Source organism: Conger conger, chromosome 7, assembly GCF_963514075.1.
Source record: "Conger conger chromosome 7, fConCon1.1, whole genome shotgun sequence".
NCBI lineage: Eukaryota > Metazoa > Chordata > Actinopteri > Anguilliformes > Congridae > Conger > Conger conger.
The window spans coordinates 10,158,725-10,179,542 of record NC_083766.1 but is presented as its reverse complement, the minus strand read 5'-3'; the positions used below and the strand labels follow the sequence as shown (position 1 = coordinate 10,179,542).

The 20,818-nt window shown below is 40.8% G+C and overlaps 1 protein-coding gene across 4 annotated transcripts in view; it reads left to right on the top strand.

Moving 5' to 3' along the window:
• The first annotated feature begins 443 nt into the window (after positions 1-443).
• slc7a1a (solute carrier family 7 member 1a) overlaps positions 444-20,818 on the top strand; it is a 37,914-nt gene continuing 17,539 nt past the window's right edge. Inside the window, exons 1-4 of one of the 4 annotated variants that reach the window (XM_061248197.1) lie at positions 444-624; positions 16,015-16,448; positions 18,516-18,674; positions 19,001-19,169. In XM_061248197.1, the coding sequence (XP_061104181.1) occupies positions 16,079-16,448; positions 18,516-18,674; positions 19,001-19,169 (698 nt within the window). In that variant the 5' untranslated portion in view covers positions 444-624; positions 16,015-16,078. Of the gene's footprint in view, positions 625-7,659; positions 7,710-12,476; positions 12,495-13,404; positions 13,475-16,014; positions 16,449-18,515; positions 18,675-19,000; positions 19,170-20,818 lie in introns of those variants that run through there. The other 3 variants (XM_061248199.1, XM_061248200.1, XM_061248198.1) reach the window with 3 other exon arrangements.

Sequence of the window (20,818 nt, the reverse complement as noted above, 5' to 3'; positions counted from 1 at the left end):
CAGTCAGGGGTTCCAATCATTCTACAGCCCACTGTAGCCTAGGCTTAGCTATATTGATAATTCAAAATATGACCTCATACAACGTTGTAACCACAACACGTACAGTATTGGTCACAATTAGAATAGATATATTCCTTTGTGTTGCACAATTAATGTTTTTAAATATTTACTGTAAAATATTTGTTTTTGCAAATCAATTGAGTTGGACTGAAGTTTGAAATTTATTTAGCGATAAAATATTGCTGATTTAGGCTGCATTGTGTTTTAAATCGTTGTTTATTGTTGGTTTTTATCATCAATGTGCGATGTCAAATTGCCACGATTATTTTACGTTTCGAGTGGGGGTGCTGGGGGTGTGTTCAGTACTGTATTTCGACTGCTGTCAACGAATGGAACTGATCGGGTGGAGTCCGGGCGAGTGTAGTCAGAATTGCTTGACTGCAATTTGACACTGTTCCTACCTTCGATCACAACGTAGCCCCTCACCATCTGCCAAAAAAAAGCAGTATAATTTGGGCTTGAAGGGAAGTCTGACATACAAAATCTGTGCTGTTTGACCGCTGTAGCGTGGCGATCTCAACCCATTTTCAGCTTTATTTCATGCATCAAGACAGTTCATTCAAGGTAAGACTGCTTATGTTTCTTCCGTTCTCAAAATTGCCCCGCTTTGCAGACAATTATTTAGAGAAATAGTGCAGCATATGTTGTTAAAAAAAATGCATTTTTCTTTTTAACAATAGATTTTGCGGTTTTCACGTTTGCTTCGATACAGTACGAGCCACTGAATAGCGCGCACATGGTGAACTGAAGCGGATCCATTTTAAATCTGATGCAACTTGGCTAGTAGGCTTCAGGAGTTAGTTCACGTCAGAGGGAGCGAGTTTTAGAGTCGCGTGTTAGCAAGGAATGAGTTTCGATATCGTGCATATTTAACTACAATTACAGCCATTTCTATTAAATCTAGACGAGGTTACAGCACGTTGAAGCGATGCACAATTTGGTGTAGCTTGATTGGACGATTCATAAGCTTTTCCTTATAAGTACAGTAACTTAATGTGCTATGCACATTATACACAATGACGGAGACGACTGCAAAAAGAACAAAATCAACACGCAAATGACTAAATATACTATAAATAGGTAATGAAACATGCATAGATAGTTGTATGGCATAGCATTTGGCTTTTATTGGAGAATGTCTGTTCAGCTTCAGTTATTTTACTTCACAAACTGAGACAGCGTTACTTGGCACTGGGCCAGAAATTAATATTTATATTTTAGATATTACAGAAACACCATGTACAGCAGCCAATAGTGCGTTATCGAAGGTTATAATCGGCTAGTTGGTGGTTGAATAAAGGCCTGTCCCATTTACCAGTTATCTTGCTGTATCTCACATTGTAATATGTAAATTGTAGCTACTGCCTTATGGTAGAATATTTGAATGAGTGAATTCCTGAAAGATAGGTTAGGCAGGTAATATAGTTGCGTGTTTTGCTATTGTATTTAATCTTTGGTTGATAATATGCAGTAAAGGGACTTGATTGAATAATTGCCATGAATCTTTATACCGTAGGATTTAGGTTTCCTTTTTTTTTTTTTTTCTTTTTTTTTTTTTTCGAAGTGGGATTGTTATATTTGGTGTGGGGAATTGTTTTCTCCATCTACAGTGAGCACCATAGTTCTTTGGACAGTGACACATTTTTAGTTATTTTGGTTTTGTACTATAGCACTTTGAGTTTGAAAGGATAGAATGACAATGAGGTTGAAGTGCTTTAATTGGAGGGTATTTTCATCCATATCAGATATACTGTTGAAAAATTATGGAACCTTTTGTACATACATTTCGGGCATAAAAATATTGGACTGTTTAATATAATGTAGAATAAATTAATTTTTAGTATTGCATACCCTTTGCATGCAATAACTGCTTGAAGTCTGCGATGCATAGACATCACCAGATGCTGGGTAGCTTCCCTGGTGATGCTCTGCCAGGCCTGTTCTGCAACCATCTTCAGTTCCTGCTTGTTTCAGGGGCTTTTTGCCTTCAGTCTCCTCTTCAGCATGGAAAATACATGTTCAATTGGATTCAGATCCGGTGATTGACAGTCAAGGATTTTCCACTTTTTGCCTGTCAAAAAGCCAGGTCAGGTCATTGTCATTGTCTTGTTGCATGATGAAGTGCCGTCCAATAGGTTTGGAGGGATTTGGTTTTATGTGAGCAGATAAAATATTTCTGTAGACTTCAGAATTAATTGTTCTACTTCTGTCTGCAGTCACATCATCAATGAAGACAAGTGAGCCCGTTAGTTAAATTACTGAACTAATATTTAGTTGCATAACCATTTTAACTGCTGAGCATCTGCGTTGCATCGAGTCAACCAACTTCTGGCATTTGTTGCAGTTTCCGTTTCTGAAGTTGAAGTGGAGATTGCCAGCTTTCATTTGAGGGTATTTTCATCCATATCGAATAAACCAATGTTGCAATGTTCCTGATTGACTGATTTTCATTTCTGAGCCTTTTGATGTCCCGCTTAATTTGCATTGACATTGCAAATTACATGTTCTCATACCCTATCTCCAAGGCCAGTTGCAAAGTCTAGAATCAAGACTAGACATCAACAGCTCTCTTCTGCATTCACTAATGACACAAATCAATACATCTGTGAAGCCAATTCAACAAATGCTTAAAACGGGGAACCTCAAATAGCTAAAGTACAGAACCAAAATAACAAAAAATGTGTGGCTGTTCAATGAATTATGCTCACTGTATATAATATTTATTTTACAGCCAGTTCTGTTCAGCTTGTGACACTTATTCAGGTCTTACTGCTGGGCTAATGCAAAACCCAGACCAACCCTTTTCAGATAAGATTGGACACCCATGTTTAATGTCTATGTGGCTATGTGGTATCACTGTTCATTTGTTTCTTACATTATTATCTGAAAGCCAATCTCTGGTCTTCATTAACAGTTACATTTTATTTTGTTATTTTAGCAGATGAGTCTAAAGGTTTTTCTGAGACAGCACCGCTGTCGACCCTTGATTTTGAACTCTTTACCCTACGGTTCTATGTTCTCACTTATCACAAACAACAGAGTGTGTCAAAACAGTACAGAGAATGTGGGAGTAGCCCATACTATTTTGAAGTAACCAATGAGTATACAGTCAAGACATTAATACCATTGTCCAAATGCAAAGATCTCACCATTTACCATTGCTGCCTTAGTGACAGATAGACCTGAATGCCTGAACAGGATTTTAGAATCCTGCTATTTGTTTATAATGTGCTACTGATGATATGGTTGTTGAGTGGCGAACTAAAATGCATGGGGTATAATCAGTTTATTTTGGCCTCTCATTTTCAAAAATCCCGAAATTTTGCTGAAATCCTGGAACATGCCATATACTGTCATATCAATGAACTTTGACTGCGAAGGCAAATACCACAGATTGTTTGTCTTCACTGATCAAAGTGGTATGGTTGTGGTTGGCATGCATATACTGTAATCTGAGTTTAAGCGTGATGAAGGCCATTCCTACTAAGTAGAAAAGGTAAATCAAGATTAACATAGACTAATATGGTCCCAAAGGTTATGATATACCACAGCTATTGGTGTTTGACTATCCATAAGCTCATTTAATGTGTAGAAACTTTTCCCCCCTTGAAGCTATATCATAGTGTATATGAGCACTGACTGGTTTTGCTGGAATGATTTTAATTTATGTGCACTACTGTGCAAAAGTCTGGCATGTAAAATTACCTTTAAAAAATAATGAAATTTACAGTTTTATTTAAAATGTTACTATAAAGAGAAGTGAACAGTTAAACATTTAATCAATATTTGTTGTGACCACAAAACTGCATCAATTGTCTGAGGTACATAGTTCTTCTGCAGTTTTATAAGAAAATCAGCTAGTTGGTTGTACCAAACATATCAGAGAACTTGACGCAGTTCTTCTGCAGAGTTTGGCTTTCTCACTTGGTTAGGTTATCCAGGACAAACTAATGCAGAAAACTAAATAAATAAAATGTAAAATATCTAAGACCAAATTGAATTGATGCCTAAGAATTTTGCACAGAAGTATACTTAATAATAAATATTTAATATTTTATCAGTGCTGTTAGTATACCAGCTGCAGAATTCTCATTTACTTCTCCCTGGAAGATAAAAAAACATTGAAGTTTTGGTAAGGTACCATAAGAGAGTTGGACTACAACATGCATATGGGGGCGACATGGCTCAGGCAGTAAGAGCAGTCGTCTGGCAGTCGGAGGGTTGCCAGTTCGATCCCCTGTCTGGGCTGTGTCGAAGTGTCCTTGAGCAAGACACCTAACCCCCAAATGCTCCTGACGAGCTGGTCGGCGCCTTGCATGGCAGCCAATCGCCGTTGGTGTGTGAGTGTGTGTATGAATGGGTGAATGAGAAGCATCAATTGTACAGCGCTTTGGATAAAGGCGCTATATAAATGCCAACCATTTACCATTTACGTATATGTTGAGAGGAATGAATTACAGTTATGCATTAGCTGCTTGCTATTTTACCTTTAAAATGATAAAGCAAGGTCCATTTGTTGTATTGAGCAGCATTGTGTTGCAGTACGGGTACAGTTTCACAGGATTGCCTGGTGGGTAATGACTGTGAATGAGTAATGAATGACTACACCGTGGTTATTGGGGTGGAGTGCTTCCCCTTTTTAAACTCAGTGATCCGCTTAAAGTGCAGATCTGTAGTAAGACATGGCCATCCTTAATGCTTATTGGAATACTGAAATGCAAACTTTACTAGTGGTATGTAGCACCTCTCCCCATCCCTCCCTACCTCCCTGTGAACCTTAATTGTTGTGTCTGTGACTTGCTTTGTGTATCGGTATTTTTAGTTGGCTAGGTAAGCAGTGTTTGGATAGTTAACTTTGGTCACTTTTGCTCTTGTTTGTTTGTTTGTTTGTTCAAAAAAAAAAAAAAAAAAAAAAAAATTGGCCCTTGTCCTTATCTTTGTTGTACAGGTAGCAGTTGAAATTGTACTTACCTCTAGGGTCTTTCAGCGAACTTATCCCTGGTTATGGGTATGCACTTTGTTGTACGTCGCTCTGGATAAGAGCGTCTGCCAAATGCCAGTAATGTAATGTAATGTAATGTATGTATAGATTATTCAAGTAATAATTATAACACCAGTCAAAATATACGTTTGTTTATTTACTTGGTGTAACATCAGTTCTAATTTAACTCTTGTCGCTTACCCTCTTTCTCCCCTGGTAAAATGTCTTCATGTCAATCTTTGAATTACTAAAGACGTGGAACATCTACCGATAGTGTATGCGTCGTCCTTTTAGTATGCGCATCTGCAGAAGATAATAAAGAATAATGTTGTTTCTCCATCTTGAACCCCTTTTTTGAACAGCTGCCTGTGAGGAAGCGTGTTCTTGTTTGCTGGAAGTTATCCGAGTTGAAGGGATTACTCTCAGTTTGCAAAAATGCAGTAAATCTGTGGTGGGTTGGGAAAGCAGCTGGGTCACCAATATACAGTATGAATTTGTCATTGTTTGTTTTTATACCTGGGGAGTTTAGAACAAAGAGACCCTTATTAATGTAGGTTTGATTCTGAATCACTTGTGTAAGTCAGAGAATGTTTTGTGATCCAGGAGGTCAGACAATTCCCGGTGTTAATACGAATGTTTCTCCATTTTTACCACCTGCTAATGCCTGATTTCACCCCGAGGTCTATAGGGAGAGGGAGGGAGGAGAACAACAGCCCTTTACAAATCAGCTACAGTTGGACATGTTTATTGCCTGTGATCAGTACTATGGAAGTGGAGGAACTTCAGAGCTCTGAAGCTACTGGTAGAACCTCCGATATCTCTGTGAGGCAGTAGAACCTAATTAGCAGCAGTGGTCTTGTAACTGAATCTGTGTTAATTTGATCTTCGTATGTGAGCTTACAGTAGATCGGGCCTGATATACAATAGATCCGCAGAAGTGCTTGTCTCTCCGTTTGGAAGAAAACCCTTTTTCTAATTTTGGAGGAAGAGAACTTTGTTAAGAATTGTTGAGGTTTGAAGTCAGAGGATGTTATAACTCCAGTGAGAACTGACTTTCATCCCAGTGATGTCTACATTGCCTAAGTATGCTAGATAGAAAAAGTGCTGCATTCACAGTCACATTGGTTAGGGGTTAATTTAAAGAACAACTATTCAGGGAAAAATATTTAACTTGTTGATGTTCCCTAAAAAACCTAAACATGGTTGTCTAATTTTGAACTTTGCCGATGACATTTTGCCAAATATAAACAGTTCCCTATATCGTCCATTTTGAGGTACCCATTAAGAAAAGGAACTGTAACCCCTAGCGATATGTTATTATTTGCTACTGAGATTTGCGTTCAATATACAGTGGGCTCCAGAATTATTGGCACCCTATCTGGCAATGCACAAAAAATACTTTACAAAATAAAAATATAATTATTGCAATAAACTCAAAAATGCCAACGTGAAAAATGTTTCAATGGAATCAACCATAATTAATTTAATAAAAATAGATTTAACCAAAATCAAGGTTCCATAATTATTGACACCCCTAGTTTAGTACTTGGTGCATCCACCTCTGGCAAACATAACAGCATAGATTAGTTTCCTATAATACTTCACAAGGTTAAGGAACACATTTGGAGGGATTTTGGGCCATTCCTCTCTGTAGATCCTTGCGATATCCTTCACATCCTTGTGTTTGCGCATATCAACTGCCCTCTTCAGTTCAGCCTGAGGTGGAAGTTTGGAAAACTGTAGGCCTGTCCAATGGCTGCAGTCTCTATCAATTCATAATGGCATACACTAACGCATGTCCTCTGAGACCTGTCTAGTCCGGTGATGGCTTCTGTTTTTCAATACAATCCATCAGCTGTGCTGCTACCACTGTGCTGGAGGGCTGCTTAACTGATGCAGGCAGGAAGCTGATAAGTGGCAACTGATTGGCTAGTGGAGTAGTGTATTGATCACTGAGAAAATGCCGTGAAGATTGAATCATGATGAGAGAATGCCATGTTGATTGATTCAATCTCATCCTAAATGATGTCATAGACAATTATACATGGTCCCCCATGAACCTGCTGATCAAACCTATCACTGGCACACTGCACATCTCCATCATCAGGCGCATGGACTTTTTATAATTTGGCCAAGCTTTTGTGATGCATCTGTGTATGGCAAGAGGTCTTGTGTACACTTGCCGAAGACCGTCCAGGTTATGACCTTGTTTGATTAAAAGAATACGATGAAATAAATTATGGAATTCGATCTCTTTTAGGCAGTTCACATACCAAGGCCCTGATTCAAGAGTCACATTTAAAGGAAGAGGACCTACCCAGATGCAACAATAAATTCTATAAAGTGGCTACTTCATTTTCTGCAGACAACAAATGTAAGGGAACACTGATACTAGTTTGTAGATCTTTACATTCTAGACTGTGGTGGCACACAATTAGACCAAAATAGGTGATAAGAATATTGCATTTCTGTGTGTATATGCACCCACAATATAATTTTTTTTGCCAGCCTTGTCAGAGTTTCTTCTAGAATTGGCTGATTTTGAAATAGTATTTGGCATAGATATGAACACAGGCATATGTTCCTCCCTTGACAGAGCTGGTGGCAGAGAAGCATACTTCCAGGCTCCTGGGACTTCAGATTTGAAACTCTGCATGTCCTTGGCATGGTTAGTAGATCTGTGGCCTTTAATTAATCCTTCAACAAAGTCATACACTTTTCTTTTATTCTAGACATATTTATCAAACATATTTGAGAATAGACTTTATATTTTTGTCTCAGTCTTTCATTTCTACAGAAAAAACTGCAGAAATTTGGCCCATGTCCCAATCTGATCACCATATTCATTTCTGCAAATTAATTTTAGTTGACAAATCGGCTCTTGCCCCATGTAGGTTTAATACCACCTTACTATGGGATAATGGGTTTTGTAGCCAATTTGATTCTAAAATATGAGAATTTCTCTCTTTTAATCTTGGTTCAGTCAAAGACTCGTGTATTGTATGGGATGCAGTAATAAGAGACAATTCTTGCATATGCTTCTTCTTCATAAGACCGTCTTCTTAAAATCGGATTTGGAGAGTAACCTGGCTTCTCGGGAACATTCTTCTCAACTATTTTAATCTGATCATGTGCCGCAAGAAATTAAAGTAATTAAAACAGAATTGAACTTGCTGCTCAGAGATTGAGCTGAATTTCTTATACAAAGGTCCAGATGAAATTAATATTTTAATGGCATTCGCCCTAGTCACCTACAGTATTAGCCTTAAACTCCGCAGTAACGAGAACTTTGCCAATATTTCAATGATTGAGTCACAACAAGGAACTTGGTTAACTGACCCTACTCAAATCAACTATACCTTCAGATCCTTTTATTCAAATCCATACAGCACGGAGGTTGATTGCAAATTATTATCTATCTTTCCTTAGGACATTAGATCTGCCACAGATCTCAAATATAGAATCAGCCAGACTTGGAGAAGAAGCACTTAAAATGAATAAGGGAAAGTCCCCTGGCATGGATGGCATTCCAGCCGATATATTTGGCATTCTGGCCTGCTCTGGGACCCCTTATGTTGGACATGATCAATTTTGCAGTTGACGAAGGCTCTTTTAGGAATCGGACTAATACTGCCGTCATATCCTTGTTACTCAAGAAAGACCTGCTTCCTGTTCCAGTTATCGTCCATTGTCCCTCATAGGCTTTAGAACCCAGTATAATTCGTCTTGGGCATTGCCGGCTTTACTAAGTTTCGTTTAGCCTCCGGCAACTTGCATTGTCTTCTATACATCATACGTGCTGCCACTGAAACCGATTCCTCATGTGTGGTCTCTTGATGCAGTGAAAGCTTTTGATTGCTTAGAATGGCAATACTTATGGGCTGTATTGCACACTATGAGTTTAGGTTGGGAATTCATTTCTATGATTGAAGTGCTGTATGTGAGTCCCCCTGCCATTGTATTAACTGGGCAAAATTGTTCTACATCATTATCACTAGGGGCACACACCAGGGCTGCCCTACTTTTTCTCTTGAATCTCTGGCTCAAACCATATGCCAATCATACGCCGAGTTCTCCCCTACTTCTATTAAAGGTGCCGATTATCATATCTCTCTATATGCCGGTGATATTTTACTATTTATGGACAACTCAAATAAATCCTTACCATACCTTATGGCCTTATTTAATAAATGTAATAAAATATCGGGTTACAAAATCAATTGGCAAAAATCACCTCTTCTCCCATTGAAATTTGCAGCAGACTCTATTCTATACACACACCAACAGCCATTGGCTGCCATGCAAGGCACCAACCAGCACGTCAGGAGCAATTCTGGGTTAGGTGTCTTGCTCAGGGACACTTCGACACACCCAGGGCAGGGATCGAACCTGCAACCCTCCGACTGCCGGACAACTGCTCTTATCGCCTGAACTTACCAAAATGTACTTGGAATGGGAAAAAAATAACAATCTTGCAGTGTAATAAATCAGCTGGTGTCCTTTCCTTTCCAAACTTACCAAATTATATGCCCAATCCTTTGCATTGTGCCCTCTTTCAGCATGTTCAGATCCTAATGCCCAAGTGTCCCAGCACCCACTGTAGATTGCAGGACCTCATCTACTGTGGCATCCCCGTTACGCAATGTAGACTAAAATTACGGTCCTATAGAGTCATGGCGTTTGCTAGCTGGCAGATCTGGTTTGTTTTACCTGCAGTGGATCAACAGATTAATATGCATTTAGAATGTACTCTATGCCTACAGGGCTCGGTGGGAACCTTTCTACACTACTTCTGGGATTGTTAATTGCCACAGATCTATCCAGATTATTAAACCAGACCATCCCCTGCTTGCCATTCCTGTTGCTATTAAATGATGATTCCACATTCAGGCTCTCACTAAAACAAAAGAGGATATATTCAGCAGGGCTTACTGCTGCAAAAAAAGATGCTTATTTGCCGCTGGGTCCCTCCTCACACTTTAACACGTCAACAATGGTTACTATCTCTCCTCATTATTATTGCCATGTAATTATCAGTAGCTCGAATTCATGGTGCTAAGAGGAGGACAATCGAAGCATGGAATCAGGCTTTTAATGATGTGAAATGGCTGATAAAACCAGTGCATTGAGTGATACTATTCCAGTATGCATTTAAGTAAATTAAAGTAAATAAGGAGTAACATGGTTGGTCACACTTTCTAGGTTTTTATATGAAATTTGCACAAGAAAACATTGGAGAAGCACAATGAAAGTTACACAATTAAATATGTCTGTTCTTTAGTTTTGGAGAAGTAAGCATTTTAAATGTATTGACCTATTTTCAACCGGTTTAGAATGTTCTCCTTGTATGCGTCACACGAGAATAACCACTCCCTTTATCCCTCTCCTGTAACTTGTGACCCATAGTTTGCACGCTGGCCTTCAGGCAAGACAATGAAAGAGTAGAGTGGCTTTTCAGGACTATTAGACTATTTCTGGTTATATTCATTTAGCTAGCTAGTTTGCTTTCATGAGGTGACGTTATCGATAATGTTAGCTAGATTGCTTGCTTTCATAAGGACGTTATAGTTGTGCTTTTATCTTAACTTGGCTAGCTAGCTAGCCAGAATTATCATTGGATTAGTCAGCATCCTTACCTTAGCTATCGATAGTAGATATACTAAGTACACTAGCTTGTGAAAATTGATCATTGCTAATTGACCACGCCCAGACAGTTTAGGTGAACTTTGAAATTTAGGTTTTAAAATTTGTTTTGTTGTTGCCTAATGACAACTGGCAAGTGTCACATTCAAGCACCATGTTATCTCCTCTTCAGGAGGTGAAATGCATGCTCAATTTGGTTAACGTCTGGTGACTGACTTGGACAGTCTAAAACCTTCCCTTTTCTCCCCAATGAAGTGAATTGTTGTGTTGGCAGTGTGTTTTGTGTCATTGTCCTGCTGCATGATGAAGTTCCTCCCAATTAGTTTGGTGTCTCCTCGCTAGTGTCTCTTCCTAACACGGCTTAGGCTTCTGGTTTTATTCTTATTGGCCAGGTGAACCCAGGTGCAGATAAATGGCAGTCAGTTAATTAGCTGATTGGCTGCACATGCAGGAGCCAGCCCCAGGCACTCGGACACCAACACAGGGGAACGTAACACCGTTGATGTCCTCAGTTCAGATCTCACCTTGGGCAAATTTCTTGACTCATTACACATGTATATCCTGCTGTAAAAATCCCGCAATGCCAGCTTGACCAGCTTGAAAATGAGCTGGTCATAAGTCTTTCTTTTTTTTACCTGAGGGTTTTAACCTCTGTTTCCAGAGATTGTTGGCCTTCACATTCTCACTCCCCATTAGCCAAGCTGTGTGTGCTGAGCACCATGACTTTGGTTTAGGAAGGTCACAGACAGTAGGAACTCGCAGGTGTAAATTAACTGGACATAATCACAAGGTTATTTGTTAGGAGCAGAGCAGAACACACAGATCCTCCCACGCACAACCCCTACCCCCCTACACAAATCGCTATTTTGTAGTAAAAACAAATTTGTGTTAGGGTTCTGTTTATCTAGATACTTTCTAAACATTAAGAATGTGATTATCTGTTGTTCCTTTCAAGGCTCCTAAAAAGCCCTTACTAGGGAGGCTATACCAGACTGAAATTCCTAGTTTGTTACTTCCGTCTCTGGGTTGGGGGTAGTTGGTAGGCGGTGCACTTGGCTCAGACCTCCTAAAACTAAGAACATGTGTTGGGGTGTCATTTCTGGATATTGTAAACTAAACTGTCACTTATTTTTTTTGGGTGACACACAGCAGCATTAAGTGTTCCAGGATGTTAGTGATAGTATTGGAAAAAACGTCATGAAGCTGATTTGCCATTTTCTTTTTGGCTTGAGGCAGCTTTCTTGACCTTTGTGGTGGTGCCAGTGCTTGTCTTTGAGAATATTTATTGACGAACAACCTGCCCTGAAGTCATCCCCACCACCTTCATATAGTTGGGTAGACTGGTTTGAAGTTATGGAAGTAGGCTAGTGGTTTGGATTGTACCATGAATGTAGCAGATGGTACTGTATCAGAGGCTCAGAGGCTTTCATCCTGGTCGCGATCGGTAGGTTGTATTTCTGTGTTTTTTCCATTTTTGCAGCTGAATATTTGCTGACGCTAATCAAGCTGAGCACTTTGCTGATATGTAAATCTAGCATTTATTTTATTTAATTATAGACATGTGAAAGATTGCCAATGGGCAGTTTGTCTCTCTGCTATGCCTCACATTGAGAGTGTGCTTCCTGCCGCGTGATTGGAAGAAAGCAGGGTTGTACCCCCTCCGCACACCTTCTTAATTTAACAGGGAAATCTCCAGAGCTGGAGCGTACGGGCCAATCCGGTCTTCGCACCGACTGTGAGGTTCCAGGATTGAGCAGCCAAGTCTTGTTTCACCTTACCTACCCCGGAGCAAGGAATGTCAAATCATGTGGTGTGTAAGGGAACCACTGGCAAGCCCTTGACCTAAATTAGAGCTAAGTGGCATGCTGACTGACTTCACCATTTTGTGACTATTACACCAAATTCCTTAGAACTTGCTACTTAACCTTACGTTTTAAAAAGCCTGATAAATGACCATCTCTGTTTGGGAGGATACTAGAAACTGGAATTGAGTTTGAGCTAAGCAGAATGTCTGTTGTGATGTTTTAACATTTATGGTCACCTCTGTGTCAAGGCTGGCTACTCTGCGTTATATTTCTGCCCAGTTGTTGCCAGTGGAAAGGTCTGCTGAAGACCCTCTTACAGAGACACAAGTTTCCCAAATCGAAGCGGGCTGGTTCAGCAGCGTGTGTTGCACTGGGAACACTAGAACTGCTGAGACAGAACCAGTTGGAGCCGGACACTTTACAGACGCTACAGGGAAGCAATCATTAGGCTTTAACTTGATTTTGTGATATACGTTACATTTTTATAGTAGCTTCTAATTTAGCCCATAAAATCAACGCAATTATCTCACAGGACTATAAAGTCTTATTACCGTTGAGTTATTTTTGGAGTATAATTAATGTGCCACCGCATTAATTCAGGTGAGCTTGAATAGTTACAGACACAGTATGCCTATGGCAAAGTTTCAGGTGACAGATACACTGAATCAGCTGCTAGTTTCACAGACTGTATATCCAGGCATCAGCCTAAGTTGCAGCGATTGGCTGCTTTCCCGATAATCGCCTGGAAGGTGTGTTCTGAGTGGGTTGGGGATGCCATGTGGCAAGAGTGAAAACCCAGGAAGACTGAGAGTGATAGCATTGCGTTTGCAGTGACTGTCACAGTCGCCTGGAATAGCAGGGTCATGTGATGTCTCAACATTCTATTTGTAGGCCAGAGTTCTAAATGGACTGCACTTACAGGGGTGTCTGAAGAACACTTTTCAGCGATAGGTCCTTGCTCTGTGCAGGTGAAGCTGTGGTTTTCGTGAGTATGGGAACCTTCATCAACTGTATGCTTTGCAGTTGTGTGCTTCCATGGAAGCAACGTGTTTAACTTGTGTATTGTGGCTTGTAGATGTTGCTCCTTGTTGTGCTGCAATGTGTATGCAATATGTACTGTACAGTACAACAAAAACTGACAAAATAGTTAACAGACATCATTTTAATATAGGAACTATTATACACATCTTGCGGATAATGTGTTTCTGTAACTTGTTCTGTAATAGTTTCTTAATTGGGCATACATTTTTGCAGCATGCTAACGGCATCAGGTTCCTGTTGTATAATGTGTTTGATGTGCCTCAGTTTTCACAAGCAAGACCTTTTCCTCTTTCTTAATTGCTGTTCCACCCAGCCTGGTTCAGGGAGTACATGGCATGGGCTTATTGTTTGAGAGTGCCCAGCTTGGCATACCTGGTGAGTTTGTAGAATCGCAATGAAAAGCCACCATTGTGGGTGACCTACTTGTAGAGAGCTCCAACACTGTATTAAGAAGTGAATAACTGGCCCACATGTTTGCGGCGTTATCCAGTATTTCAGTTCTTATGCACTCTTAAGCTCATTTTAACGAACTTCCATTGATGATTAATGAGGGAGACTTGAGCCAGGGTTATTAGGAGGCCTTTTGTTGTACCAACATAATTTAGTTCATGGCTGCAGAGTAGATGCTCAATCAGTTTGTTAGCCATTAAATGCAGAGGTGGGAAGTGGGCCTGAATGTTCATTCATAATCGTGGTGGCTAATTTCATGGCAGAGTGTAGGCAACATGATCTGTGCCCTGGCGTGTGCATTTATCCAATATAGGGGGCAAGAAAAGCAAGCACACATCCAGAAAAGAGGTTATTGCCCCCCTTGACTGTGGAACTTTCCACTGAGGGGTGGCGTGACAGGAAGTGGGCTTCTGCGGATCTCTTTGGTTTGCCGCTGTGGGGCCTAATGTTTGGAAGGGAGCCAAGAGGAGCTGGGTCATGGAATGTGGCTGCGTAATATGTCTTCTTTTTTAATCTTTATCGTCAAGGATATATAACCACATTCACTCAGGATCGACGTACACATACTGTACATGTGACAGATGTTGGTGTGTATGCTGGCAGAAGGGAGGAGAAAAGCTGTGACAAACAGAAATGGAAAACGCTGGATTTTTCTTTTTCTTGTGGCGTTTACTTTGCTTGTGTCAGATCTGTCTGGCCGTAGTTTATAATATGTGTTACAATAAGATGGATTATCCTCCCCAAGCCTCCCAGGTTCCGCTCATGGTCACACATTATGGATTTCCATGTGCGTTACACGGCAAATACAATGTGACATTTAAGGGCTGTGTTCTGCACAGTGCTGTACTAGCGGGGGAAATATCACCTGTTTCCCCCTATCTGTTCCAAGCTCCCCGTGAGTAGCAGTCAGTTTCGGTGGGTCGTGGAGGAAGGTGCCAATTTGTGACACGTGTGTGTTAATCTGCTGATACTTTACAGATAAGAATGTTCCGCCGGTCATGTCACGCTGGCCCCAGTCAAACCGTGCGCGACTGTTGATTGTGCCTTCATTATGAAGGCTACTTGTATATACTGTAAGTCCCATGTATTTATCTTCTACACACTGAGCTCAATAAAAATGTGGTTGTTATAAAATGAAAACCATACGCTCTCTGAGCACTTTAATAGGAACACTTGTACACCTACCTATTCATGAGATTGTCTAATCGGCCAATTGTGTGGTAGCAGTGCAGTGCAATACAGTCATGCAGATACGGGTCAGAAGCTTCAGTTAATGTTCACATCAACCATCCGAATGGGGAGAAAATATGATTTTTGGTGTCAGATAGGATGGTTGATCACTTTTTGGTGTCAGACAGGATGGTTGATCAGAAACTGCTGATCTCCTGGGATTTTAGCATCTCTGAACTCACAATGCATGAAACCTCTGAAGTGGACAGCAGCAGAAGACTGAATAAGTATAAAAAAGAAGGCTAATAATGTGCTCATTGAGTGTATATTTAGAATTTTTAGAAAAAAAACTGCACCCCTCTGGCTTGTCTGTATACGCTGCCTGCAGTTGCCTTGTTAGGACCGTGGGACAAGTTACACTGTCGAGGACCCGGCCCTAGGCCCCCCTGATGAGAGATTGACAGGGATAGGTTAGGCAGGAATGCATTGTTAACCCCTCGCACACGCCATTGAGGTGGTAGCAAGAACACCTGTAAGAGGAGAAATATGTGGTTCAAGATAAATGTACAACGGTTTATGGAAACTGAGGTCTGAAGTCAGTGGACTTAGATTTAGGGTTTTAGAGAGCAAGGCTACAGTGAGACAAACAAAAGTGCTGAATATGTTCATTAAAAAAGTTGCAACATCACAGCAGGGAATACCAGACAATGCACTATTTTGCTCATGTGCATTAATACCACCATTGCTGTTTACAATTTACAAGCAAAAAAACCCCCAAAACATTTAAACGATAAAGAGACAAAGCAGTTGAACAATCAGTGCAGGTTCCTAATTACAGTTTTGTCATTCTCTGTTTCTTCCCAGGCTTCTTCACCCTGTGACCTCTGACATCTGACCTCTGACCTACGAGCTTAGCGAGGGCTGGGCCATGGCTCTGAAGAGGCTGGTTTCGTTTGGGAAACAGCTCCTGCGGGTGAAGGTGGTGGACTGCAACACGGAGGACTCGCGTCTGGCCCGTTGCCTCAACACCTTCGACCTAGTGGCCCTGGGTGTGGGCAGCACACTTGGCGCCGGGGTGTACGTGCTGGCGGGGGCGGTCGCTCGCGAGAACTCCGGCCCCGCCATCGTCCTCTCCTTCTTCATCGCCGCGCTGGCGTCGGTGCTGGCGGGCCTGTGTTACGCAGAGTTTGGGGCTCGCGTCCCCAAGACGGGGTCAGCGTACCTGTACAGCTACGTGACTGTGGGCGAGCTGTGGGCCTTCATTACAGGCTGGAACCTCATCCTGTCTTACGTCATAGGTAAGGTGAACGTGCGGCGTTGCTGACATGAACTGAGAAAGACTGTGTTCCTCAATCCTCCCTTCTTGCCACCGCCCCCCCCCCCCCCCCCCCCCCCCCCATTTGTACTTTATTACACCTGCTTAATCATGCGATTATCTAATCAGCCAATTTTGTGGCAGCAGTGCAATGCATACATTCATACGAGTCAGAAGCTTCAGTTCAGAATGTTCACATCAACCATCAGAATGGGAAAGAATGTGATCTAAGTGACTTTGACCGTGCAATGATTGTTGGTGTCAGACAGGGTGGTTTGAGTATCACACAAAACAAAGAACAAAACTGACAAAAATTGGGATAATAGCAAAACAATACAAGACAGGGCACATTGTAATGTAATGTGATTGTAATATTGGTGAGGGGCTTGACATATTGAAATGGCTGGATGGGGTCTATGGGGAATGGAGAAGGTGAACAGAGGAGTCCTCCCTTGGAGTATGGGCTCTGGTTCATTTCCTCTTAATGATTTTGCAAAATGAGGAAGCAGCACAGCAGTCCTAAATGTTCGGCCATTCATTCTTAAGACGATGTTAATTATTCTATGATGTTTAACTAATCTAAATTAATAAGATCTAGTGATGGTCTTGTGGTGCACATATGAATGCTTCATGTGTTATGTAGTTTTAGTTCAAACATGATTGTGTAAGTATTGGGACATATGATTGACAGGTGTTTTTTTGTTAGATTGATGTTAGATTGATTGGTTAAACAATAAATAATTCTGAATGTCGACTGAATGTTGGTTTTAGCCGTTGATTTTGCCTGTGACGATTGCATTTGTGTTAGAAAACCAACAGGAAGACCAGAGAGCTGTCTTTTCGAGAATCGCAGCTTAGAAAAGAGGGGCAATCGATCAGAGGCATTGCACAAGCATTGGGGATTGCTTGACAACAACTTAGAATGTCCTGAAAAAGAAAGAAACCGCTGGCGTACCTAGCAACGGACAACGGAATGTGAAAGCATGACAGAAACATTGTGAGAGCTATGAAGAAAACCCCAAAACATCAGTCAGTGACATCACAAACGATTTCCACGGGGAAGGGTGGAGGTATCTCAATCAACCGTTCAAAGAAGACTTACGAGAGCAGCAACATAGAGCCTATACCACAAGATGCAAACCACTCATCAGTAGTAAGAAGTGGAAGTCAAGGTTACAATTTGCAAAGAAGTACAAGTTCTGGAACACAGTTTTATGGACTGATGAGACCAAGACAAACTTCTACCAAAGTGATGGAAAGACCAAAGTGTGGAGAAAGAAGAGAATCTACTTATGATCTGAAACATACAAGCTCATCTGTGAAGCACGGTGGAGGAAATGTCATGGCTTGGGCTTGCATGGCTGCTTCTGGAGTGGGCTCACTAATCTTTATTGATGATGTAACTCATGAATGAATTCAGAAATCTACAAATACATTCTGTCTGCCGACTTACAGAGAAATGCGTCCAAACTAATTTGGAGGGACTTTATCATGCAGCAAGACAATGAAGGGAAAAAAAGCCCCATAACAAACAACTAAAAGAGGCTGCAGTAAAAGCCTGCAAAACATCACAAAAGAAGAATGCAACAGTTTGGTGATGTCAATGGGTCGCAGGCTTGAATCAGTTATATACAAGCAAGGAATATGCTACCAAATATTAAGTGTTTTATTTACTTTCATTTACTTAAATACTCTCTGTTCCAATACTTTTGCTCACCTAAAAATTGGGTGGTCTGATACCAAAGGTGTTCTAAGTAGTTTCACGCATCTAGATGTAAGTACCAGGAAATAAAAGTTGAAATTCTTGTCTCGTGATTATCTCAACCACAGATGTATTCTGTGTATTGCAAAAACAAAGGAATTGACCTTGCTGTTCCAATACTTTTTAAGGTATCCCTTGAGCAAAGGAATATACTGCTAATAACCGTTGCTAATAAACATGGTAACTTAGCGAAAATGTGATTTAATGATACTTGAAGGAAATGTTTATTCTTCCAGCTGCTTCTTCTGATTTTGTGACATTTTATTATTGTATTTTTTTTACTCTTAGGTACATCCAGTGTGGCCCGAGCATGGAGTGCCACATTTGATGAACTTATTGGGAAGCACATCGAGCAGTTTTGTCGTCAGTACATGGCCATGAGTGCACCAGGTGTCCTGGCTGAGTACCCAGACATGTTCGCCGTGTTGATAATCTTCACCCTGACAGGTGATAAGGCTGTGGTGTCATTCACATGCAATTTGTGCCTGGAAGTCATTGAGGAGAGATGTAGTGAACAAGGGGAAAGACTGATTAATAAATCATTATTTGTGGGCTACAGTATGTCCTACGTGGCCCACAAACTTGAGCATGTTTTGAAATGTGGGAAAGTCTTAGGGTAAAATCCCACCCTGTAATGTTGTCATAATAGAAAAGTCTAATTGTGTTGCAGCGTGTTTCTATTCCTTCTAAATGTACAATATGGCCCTAAATACAATTCTGTTTGCTTGAGAAAAAATTCTTTTTTAAGAGCTTTTTTGCATCTCACATTACAGGCCTGTTGGCCTTTGGTGTGAAGGAGTCTGCCATGGTCAACAAGGTGTTCACCTGTATCAACGTGCTGGTGCTGCTGTTCATGGTCATCTCTGGCCTGGTGAAGGGAACGCTGAAGAACTGGCACTTGGTGCCTGATGACATCTTCAACAGTACCTACTCCTCCCTCAAGTGAGTAGCAGAACCTGATTAAGAACATATTAGGTTTCCAAGCATGTATTGCTTGGAACCCTATCGTTTTTACTGGGTTTTTTTCTTTCTATCTTTCTCTCTTTCTGTCTTTCTTTCTTTTTCTCCAATACAAGTGTCTGTAGCTCAGAAACTGTCAGTACCATTTTCAGCAGGTGGGTTGCTATGGGCGCCCACTACTCAGAAAAGTGTATTTGTGTTTGGATAAAATGGGCATGGTTTGAAGATGAAATCGGCAAAAACGTGGCAGACATTCTTGATTTCTATTTTTGTCAATGACGAAAAACTATTGAACCATAGCGGTATTTTGGATGTTAAAGCTTGTTTATTAAAACTGTCCTGCGAAAATCACATTGATATTCAGAGGCATGGATTTGAATTCAGTTTGTATAATGGTCTTTGTCTCCATGGCAGAAAGACATTTTGTTGTGATTCTTTTTTTTTTTTAATAAGACAGTTCTGTCTCATTCTCTAGTAAATCCATGCTTTAAAATGCAACGATAATGTGACTTTCTCATTCAGGATGATTGATTACCTATCAAATAGCTGTACAAGTAGATTTTCATAGTGTTGATGCCTAATGAATGGTAACCAATGAATTCAATTTAGTAAAAGGCTGTTGCTTTGAAAATTGGTTTGCATAGGCAACACAAGATTTGTAGTAAATGGGCCAAAATGAAAATGTATCCAAAATACCATCGTGGTCCTTTAAGTTTCAGAACAGGCAAGCAGACTCAGCTGGAAAGGAAAATGCTACGCAGTTAGGCTAATTTCACTTCCCTCTGCATTAGAAATGAGCAGGCCTAATACATGAATATTCCCTGACAGCGCAGCTACATAGGGCAAATGTCGGCGCATGTCTGATTCCGCAGTAAGCAACGTCGCCTCAAAATCGTATTCATGGGCAGACTACCTCCACGGTACGTTGCGACTACCTTCCACAGATGGAGTGTGAGGGATCTCCTACATCGGTCCTATATTGCTTTTCTCAGTCCAGCGAGGGATAATCACACTTCTTAAGTGGCTATTGAAAACCAGATTCTGGATAAGAACAAGAAATAGATTGCAAACTTCCAACTAGTTCAGAAGGCAGGAGGTCACATCTCTCGTTCAGAGGCAAAAGGCTGCAGGGCCAGATGAGACATCCACAGCCACTCTGAACTATTGTACTGTTCAATTAGCCTCTGTTTTTCCTCACATTTTTCATTGGTCTCTGAAAGAGTGCAAAGCCCCTGCATAATCCCTCTGCCTAATGCAGGATGACTTAATGATTACAGGTCAGTCAGGCCATATTATGAAGGTTTTAGATACAGTATGGAACACATTTGTTGGCTACATGGCTAAGTCATCAAGGGTCCAAGGTATCAAATGAGCCTCAAACTACGTGCTGCTGCCAGATATGCTGTAGATACGAAAATAATTGTTTCTCCTGTCAAATTTGGTATGTGTTTGGTTGATAACTTCGGGATTAGCATGTGCCCCTTTTTCTAATTCTTGCCAACTCCATTTAGGACATCTAAATCACAGCCTGTTAGAGCACTGACCGCATGCTCATTGCGAGCCGCGACGTCAGCGGTTCGAATCCGACCGTCTGACATTTGTTGCATGTCTTTCCCTCTCTCTCGGTCCCA